The 9,241-nt window shown below is 43.7% G+C and overlaps 1 protein-coding gene across 1 annotated transcript in view; it reads right to left on the bottom strand.

Moving 5' to 3' along the window:
• Positions 1-9,241, bottom strand: part of HDAC4 (histone deacetylase 4) — a 120,977-nt gene that overhangs the window by 42,678 nt on the left and 69,058 nt on the right. The window contains exon 14 of the mRNA XM_010134527.1: positions 3,601-3,734. Within this exon, the coding sequence (XP_010132829.1) occupies positions 3,601-3,734 (134 nt within the window). The remainder of the gene's footprint in view (positions 1-3,600; positions 3,735-9,241) is intronic.

Below are 9,241 nucleotides of genomic sequence, written 5' to 3'. Positions count from 1 at the left end.
TCAGCAGCTCAGGGATTTGATTACCTCTGAAACACACAGCAAAGCCTATCGATTTCCTTGCACTCCTGATGAAGGCTGGGAGGATTACTCTATACCATGATTGCGGGTTTTCATCTGGGGGGCCAAGGCTTTTATTGAGATTGCCCCAATTAGTATAATTGTTGCTTTTAAATTCGAAACGTACACCAGAGTAATTGCTGTGTTTTATAAAGCTAACTTAATTAAACAAGCAATACCCTAAACCCCAGCTGTCATTACATTTGGACAACTGCTTTCACTCCAAGGGTCATCTTTAACCCTGTGCCAGACTCTTACCTATCACATCACAGATCTGGCTGGCACACGTTTTCCCCTCAGCTGGACCTAAAATGGTTTTGGGTCAACTTTAGCATATATGTATCTGTTTCACTGCTGAAAAATGACAGGCAGAGGGGAAGTGACATGTTTTCTTTTCTGTTCTAAAAATATTTGTACTCCTTCTGGATCACTTCTATTGCCTCCGAGAGAAATGGTAGGAGCTCAGCACTTGGCAGGCTGTCCAGGAGCATCTCAGCTGCCTGATGAAAACAGGTTTTCACTTAGTTAATTTCTGAAACTTCAAAGCAAGTATTTGTTTGCATGCATGATAAAAAATATTTATCTGCGAGCCCTTTTCTGGCTTGGGGCATGTGTGGAACAGAACACCAAAAGAACAGTTCCAGGAGACAGACACTGATAATTGTTTGAGTTTGCACGAGAAAGCAGAGCTAGGATTTATTTTCAGCATGCAGTCGTGGTGGGAATGAGAGCCGTTAAACTCCTTCTGAAAGAGGACAGGGATCCAGCGGAGTCTTGTCTGATCCCACACAGCGTGTATGGGATTATTGACTATGCAGGGCGCTATGCCTTTAATCCGTGTCGAGCAACTACTTGCAACCAATGGGATCAAACTATACCCATAGCAAAGGGCTGTTAAGAAAGGAAGGGGAAATGTGAGGATAAAGAAATGTCAAAGTTCAAAATGTCCTTTTACAAATACATGTTGTAAGAAACTACTTGAACTAGCTAATCACAAACAATTTTCACATCAGGCCCTTGGGCTTACTGAACAGGCTCATAACATCTGAGGCAGAGCACAAGAGACCCACAACAGTGAAGATAAGTATGAGCATGTACAGATGTGTCCATCAGCAAGACCAGCTAGGAAAAAGAATAAGGAATAAAACAGGAGCTCAGCAAAATATTAAGTGTACAGCCTGACAACTTTCGGAGTGCTATAATCCAGGCGTTGCTGCTGACTCGCTGCAGACCTACTATTAATTCTGAAAATATTCACCTCTTTCTGAGTGCTGCTATGCAGATGAAGCAGATAGAATCCATTAAAAAAAATGGAAATACATAGCAGGCTGCGTCTGTAGTAGTACGAGTCACCATCCTCGCACAAACAGCTCCATTAAAGTTCACACATCACACGCACACCACTGTGGGTGAGGGCAAAGGGCACAGCTCATGCTGTCCTGCATGGAGCTTCGGCGTAGGCAACAGGGATTTGAAAAAGCGATATAATTATTAAAAGTAATCATAATTATTAGGCCAGACTTCAAACTTCCTTTTAAATTGATCAGTTAATGGACCACGTCCCACAGAATGAAGCTTTCTACATGGTAAGTCTACAGCATTCCTGTAGACCAGTCCATCACCCCAGGCAATGCCAACGCCTCACACCCATGCTCCAACCTAGCAGCAGAGGTCGCTTGTGTCTAAAAAGCTGTCCCCCTGCCATGCAAGTCACCTGATGAGAAGGTAATCTTCACTGAAGGAAACCCCTATATTGATTGCTCTCCAGCCTGCTCACTGATACACAGGTTCCAACAGAGGAGCTTCAGGAAGACTCTGAAGGACATGGAAGTCCCCAAATGGCTTTGCAACGCAGAAGAGAATGACATCGGTAAAGGACAGCGGAAAGTGAACAAGTCGCTCCAGAAAAACCCTATCAAGAACAGAAGAGTGAGGCATAGATGTATAAATGAGGTGGAGAAATGGGGAAAGGTTATGTCTATCAAACCCATAAGAAAAGTTAAGATAAAGAAGGAAATTTTAACATAGGTCTGGGCAGGAGTAGGAGATGGTGGGGATGAAGGAAGGCTAACCAGGGAGAGAAGCTAGTGCAATTAGAGCAGCTGCTTATCCTGAAATGCCAGGTCAGACCTTGAAGAAAGCCATCAGAGAAGAAACAGCAGAATTCAGGCAGAAAGCTAACATCGGGTATTTATCATTTTCTGAAAAAGGAATAGTGGGGATGAGGCTGATTGTCAGCAACAGTCAGAATGGAAACACAGGTAGAAAGCAGGTGAAGATCATGAACAACTCCAATTGTGAGAGCAACCGAAAATACCAAATTGAAGAGAATAACAGTTGCCTGTGATCACACAGTGAAGAACTTCCACATTAGAGAACACCTGTAACACTAATTTAGAAGACAAGGCAACTAGCACTGCACAGTTCAGTTCCTGCTTCTAAATAGAGGAGCAAGACAGCAGTGGGGTACTTGCTTTTTTTTTTTGTCTCAAATAATAATCCCTGAATTCAATTAAATGGGTCTCCATAGACAGCAACAGGTTTGAAGTTCTTTATTCTTTGCTCTCTTTAGGGATTAGTGATGGTACGACAGAGAACTTTAGCCAATGGCAATGCTGCCACCACGTGGATGTCTCTCCTGATTGCTCACAAAATATTTGTAGCCAACTGCTGATGTACTCTAATATACTATGTGATTCAGTCACCTCAGATGCTCAAAAACTTGATGAACACACACCACCATTAACTTATCATCACCGTGAGTAGTTATGAATGATAATAATCATTATTAATCACTATTATTAATCATTAGTCTTTGTATTTTAGTATCTAAGCTTTTCTCTTAGAATATTTATGTCCAATAAAGTTAACTTCAGCTCTAGTGATGGAATGGTGCTTAGCTACATCCTTCTACCCTCATTCTTTGTATTGTATCTTCACTATGAGTTGACCATGCTTTATCAGAGTATTAAAAAAGTTATTAAACCAGAAATAGAAACTTGTTGCTCCACAGTTTTTGCTCTTATGATTGGAGTGATAACAAATAACACAGTTACCTTCTGTTGTGCTTTCATGTTTGCTTTAAAATGCAATGCTCGGTAGGGAATTCCAGTATACAGGGAACAGGGTTAAAAATGGCAGGAACAGCTTCATTGCAACATCGGGCAAGAGCTTTCTCCAACGTTTAATGAAATTTCTAACAGTCATCACAACACGATGAAATCAGATCGCTAGAAAAGTACTCCCGACAAAGGCACGCTCACAAGAATAAGCAGCCATCTAGGAATGGATTAAATTTAGGTCCGATATGGTAAAACACCGCCAAAAGCTGGAGCTATAAAATTCTCCAGCCAGAACGCAGCATAAATTTTGCACATCCAGGCAGCAGACAACAGCCTGAGCTGCAGGTTCCATATGTGTGCTATCATCTGGACCAGAAATCAGCCCACCAAAATGCTTATAATCCAGCAGCTGAATCAGCCAGACAAATCCAAACGCTCCCTCGCTCCCACCACATCTCCCTCTTCGCTGGTATTTTATTACCTCGCACTTGCCACGGAGACCTGTCTCCTGGAGCCGGGACCAGATGCTCTGGATCCTCCCCGCGTGCTCTGGGTGGCTGTTCGTGTTTCCACAGGTACACTGGTGTTTCAGCATCAAGGTGTCATATACAAGGCCTGCAGCAGATGTTACAAAATTGCTCTCGGTTAAAAAAAACCCCTATATATATTGCTAGATATATGGGTAAACCCCCTTTTCTTTTTTTCCACTGTAGAACTTCATATTCAACTGAGTACTTTGAGACAAACACTGTGTTTTACCAGGAGCCACAGAGCTCTGTGAAATGAAAATTCAAGACGCTGCTTTGAGTCAGCACCAAACCTACAGAAATCCCTTCCTCTGGAAATCCTCAATGGCTATGGAACTGAAATTAGTTACCAACACCTCTGCAGCTGAAGTTGTGAGTGTGACAGGAGGTGCCAACTGAGCATCAGTATGAGAACAGAGGTGCTGGTGTAGGAATGTGATCTAGGAGTGGACAGACTTGCAGTTTTTCCACTGGGTACTTTTATAATTGCTGCTAAAATGACTCTAGGGCTTGGGATTAAAAACCAGAACGAGTAAGTTGTTAGCAGGCCCTACGTTTCATAAAACGGTTTATGCTGAAGTCTTTGCATCAACATTATTTGACAACATGCTAATTAAGGCTATTAGCACACACTTGGGCATAATTATTCAACACGATACGTAGGTATTTAGCAGTGCTGTTTCATTTGAACGTGGGAGTCAGGCAGCTAAATCCCCGTGCATTACCAAGTATTTATGGCATGACAACAGTGTAGGAGACTTTAATTCATGCTCCAGAGTTGCCTGGGTATGTTTTTGGAAGGGGAGTTATGATTTCATTGCCAATGTTCCACTTGAGGAAAACAGCAGGCCCTCCACAGCTATGCAATCCTGGGGACAAAAGACCTTTCCCCTCCCTGCCCCTTTCCAACAGAAGAGACATAGTTAATGTTCACATCTACCCTTCCTTTCAGCCAGAAGCTCCAGAAAAATGAACAAAAGAGGCTGGATTTTTTTTTTTTCCTCCCAAGGAGTATGGTTTCTTGCAAGAAGTATCTATCTGAAACTACAGCATAAAGTTGCAAATCAAAAGTCCTGACAGAATCCAAAGCCTGTGAAATAGCAGCAAAGGCAGGAGCTATTCCCAGATGCTGACATTAAAGGGTCTGCAGTCCATTATCGCTCCTCCAAAATCCCCGATGAACACAACTATGCTGCAGCGGGCAGCATGAACACAGCTCAAGGAGCTTTCACATAGCCAGTTTGAGTACTGATACACAGCATGTTTTGCAACTGCATGGAGTCTGAAAGGTGCTTGTAAGAAACCAGACTTCTGAGACGACCCATGGACAGGCAGCCTGGAGCTGAGCGCTGTGCTGCTCCATGTACCCAAGCCTGGCTTGAGCTGCAATCAGACCTTCTGACTGAGTGCAGGCATGTTCTGTCACTGAAAAATTTGGCTTTCCCCTCTGAGGCAAACCTTGGCACACACACTTGCAGGTACTCAGCCTCAGGGGAGCTATCTAGCAGTTTCTCGCAGTGCTGTAGAGATGAGTGAAAAGAACCCAACAAAACCCAAACCACATTCAGTTCTAGGAAAAGAGAAGAACAGAGCATCAGTTAATTGACTGCCTTTGGACTAGCCAAAATTCAGTTAAATAAGATCATGCTGCAAAGCTCTGTACAGGTCTCCCACATTTGATTCACAGCATCTGACTTCACTAGGAGCTGCTGGACAAAGTCAAGGACTGTAAATGCCACCTGAGAAGACACTGCAGCCCCACGGTAAGGTTGGCTGTCCGTGAGAACTCCCCAGACTGAGTTCGTTCAAATTAGCACAAGGTCTGCTGTAACCTTCACCTCTGGTTTATTTATTTTGGAAGGAAACTGATCTTCAGGGCACATCATGCATTTGAAGACAGACTTAGAGAGTTGAGGTTGTTCAACCTGGAGAAGAGAAGGCTCAGGGAAACCTTATTGTGGCTTTTCAGTACTTAAAGGGGGCCTACAGGAAATCTGGGGAGGGACTCTTCATCAGGGAGTGTAGAGATAGGACAAAGGGAAATGGTTTCAATCTGCACAATAGAAGATTTAGATTAGATGTGAGGAAGAAGTTCTTCATTGTGAGGGTGGTGAGGCACTGGAACAGGTTGCTCAGAGAGGTTGCGGATGCCCCATCCCTGGAAGCATTCAAGGCCAGGATGGATAGAGATTTGAGCAACCAAGTCTAGTGGAGGATGTCCCTACTCATGGCAGGGGTTTGGAACTAGATCATCTTTAAGGTCCCTTCCAACCCAAACCATCCTACGATTCTATGATTTGGTACCCAAAAGAAACCCATGCAGATGTCCTCCTGAACCATATGGGACTGCACTAGATTTGGCTATATAATTCATATTGAAGAAAGAGAAGTGGTTCCGCCTTCTCTAATTTCCAGACATATCTACAGGGACTACACATAGGGTTTATAGATTTAAAGGCAAAAGCTACACTCATATCTATTCAACATACATATTCACAGTCAACAACCAGCCTTGAATTTAAACAAAAAGAAGGACAAGAAGCAAGTCTCTCATCAGATAGTTGCTGGCCTGTCTGGGTACAACCACGGCTCCCTTCAGCCCATGGACACTCCACTGGTGGCATCAGCAGGGCCAGGACTGCATCCTCTGAAGATACTGACCTTAGAGATCAATGACTAAAAGATGGTGCAACTGAGGCATCCAGGTGACAGCCAAAGAGAAGGGCATTGGGTAACCACACTGCATGGAGTACAGGCATAACAGTGCATCAGAGAACTCACTAATGGAAATGGAAAAAATAAAATGTAATATACGAAAGCTATGAACAAGAACCTGCACCTCATTTGCAAAGGACATTCCAACCTGGAGATAAATCTGAGGCTAGTTCATGCCACAGCTTCATAAGTTTGAGTAAAAAAAAAATGAAGCATTTTCAAGCAGTGTTTTTTAAGCAGCTGTTTCTTGCTTGCTTCCTGTATTCCCAGCTTAATCTGCTGCTGCTCTAACAAATCTTTTCACTACTTGGGAGCTGGGCACAACCTGACAGTGAATTACTCTGCACTGAAAAGCTGGAAGGAGTCTAAGACCATTTAAACAGCCGATATGGGAATCTGTATTGCAAGTTTCTTTTTAAAGGGTGTTTTCCTCAAATCTTTAAATAGCAATTCCTGAAAAACTACCATGATGCAACTCTCATGGCTCGGTTTCGCGAACGAAGATCTGGGAAGGGCTTTTCCCACGCTCACTGCAAGCGATGAGTGCACCCTTCGGGCCAGCACGGTGGATTTTTTAGGTGAGGTGCAGCGTGCGCGACACTGGCTCCACCCTTTACACCTGAGGTTCATCTGCCAGGGCCTGGCGAGCTTGGACAGTGACAGCGAAGTCCTCGGGTCGTAGGTTTGTTTAGAGTATCCTTCTCTTAGATGGATGAGCCTTACAAGGCCAAACGAGCTCCATCTGCCCGGGTTTGGAGTCAGAGTTGTCCTTCTCCTAGGATGGTTGTCTGAAGGCTAGTGAGCCCATCCTGCCCCTGGACACACTTTGTCTGATCCTTCAGTTGAGACCTGTCTGGCTTGGGAGACCCCACCGGAGGCACATGCCACCACCAGCACAGCTCTCAACCTCACAAGGGCACGCAAGCTCCTTCCCCACAGCAAAGGGGTGCCTGTGAAAGAGTCGCTGCTCTACCTCCGGACATCACAGACCTGGGCACGGGGCGGCCGGGGCCTGCCAAGAACGGGAGTCCTGGAGGGACGATGCAACTCTAGGTACATAGGAAAAGCAATGCCCAGCCAGGTGAAGTCTCTGTCAGGTTCTCTATTTTGTACCTGGTAACCCTAGAGCCTGGTAGGGCAGATGAAACCAAAGACAAATGCAAATGAAAAATCAGCTTTTTACACAGAACTTATATTCTTCTGTTCTTCACTTTCTACAGTGCAGCAGATCTCCCAGGTATCTCCCAGGTTCTTTGGAGGAAGTTTTGTGTCAGCTCAGAAGTGGGCAGTGGTATTTAACAGCTTTGGTGAGAGCAAACACAGGGAGCTATGGGCGAGATCCCCAGCCACACAAACCAGCAGCAACTCATCTACATCCGCAGCTGAAAAGCTACACGCATTTAAAATACACACGTACATCTAAAATGGGTTTTGGTAACTGAGCCTATTCAATGTAGGTAGATGAAAGGGTTAAAAAAAGGTTTTCAGAAAAGGGGTGGTAGAAGATGACAGTGGGATTTATAGAATTTGCTTGACCTATAAAGTTTCTCCTCTCCCAATGGCTCAACGTTAACAGCAGTGTCTCAGTGAAGTTCTCCAATACTGCAATCACACGTCACTCAACATTTCTCTTTTTTGAAAACCAAACCACTGGAAAGAAGGGATCTGTTCAAGTTCCTTCCTGTGGCTGGGGACACTCAGATGATGACACACACACACACAAAGGAAAGCTTGGCAATTTAAGCTTAAAACACAAAACTATATTGGCCATTACAAGTTAAATTAAGTGGTGCTGGAAGCAATATTCTTTCAGACGTGAGAACAATCATTTTTAAAGGTCAGCACTAAAGCATAACCAACTCGCTTTTCTTGGCAGAACAAACATATGATTTGAGGTTCAGATAATTATATTGTTCTGCACAGGAGAGAATAAATGCCTTCATCAGAAATGAAAAATACTTTAATGCAGAACATCAGAATAATTTGTGGAACCATTTCTACATGAGATCAGAGACTGGATAATTGGAGCTATGCAAATTAATGGCCTAACCTGAGAATTCTTACTCAAGTGCATAGAACAGTGCATGCAGAAGTAGTCATTAAAGTCAAGGGGGCCACTTGTGCCGGCGAGGGTAAGTTCAAGGACTAGCTTGCTTTTATACGCCTGTGGCAGGAAAATTAAATGTCATGCTTCGGGACATAAAACTGATTGCTTGAAGAAGTCAGGAAGGGCACTGTTTCACTTTGATGTGGAGTAATGCACATCAAGTTAGAGCGGTGTGTTATGTTGTTCTTTCCCTCTCCCTTTGAAGTCTCAGGTACTGGTCACTGAGAGAGACAGGAAAATAAATTACACATAAACCCCAGAATTCCCAGCTGCCCAGTCCTAACTCTGTGCAGAAAACACTAATGCTTTCTGTGGACAATGTCCCAAATAGGAAAGTGATGAACAGTTCTTTGTCTGTTGGATAATAATTGATCTCTTAAGAGCCACATTTGTGCCTAGAGTGATCACAGTTGGCTTCGTTAGGGCCACTGACTGAGGTTTGTTTTTTCCAGCCATCTCACAAAAGAATCACAACAATTCAAATCTTAATTCCTCTGAAATCCAAAGCACATAATTGTGTTAGGATCAGTCTCCAAAGCAGCCGCTTATCAAACAGATGGATTTTCCCAGCAAAAAAGAAGCCTGATGCACTTTGGCACTGCTTGCTTTGAAAAATACCCAAAACTTTAATTTCCTGCCTTTCAAAGAATAGTTCAATCCCAGTGATTAAGCTTTACTATCCGCCTCCAAAAACACAATTACTGACACACCGCAGACAACCTCAAGAAAACATTAGCAGTCTACCTCACGCACACGTGCTCAGTAGCTGAACC

The sequence above is a fragment of the Buceros rhinoceros genome, unplaced genomic scaffold (genome assembly GCF_000710305.1).
Source record: "Buceros rhinoceros silvestris isolate BGI_N320 unplaced genomic scaffold, ASM71030v1 scaffold6874, whole genome shotgun sequence".
In the NCBI taxonomy this organism is placed as follows: domain Eukaryota; kingdom Metazoa; phylum Chordata; class Aves; order Bucerotiformes; family Bucerotidae; genus Buceros; species Buceros rhinoceros.
This window is presented reverse-complemented; position numbering and strand designations above follow the sequence as displayed.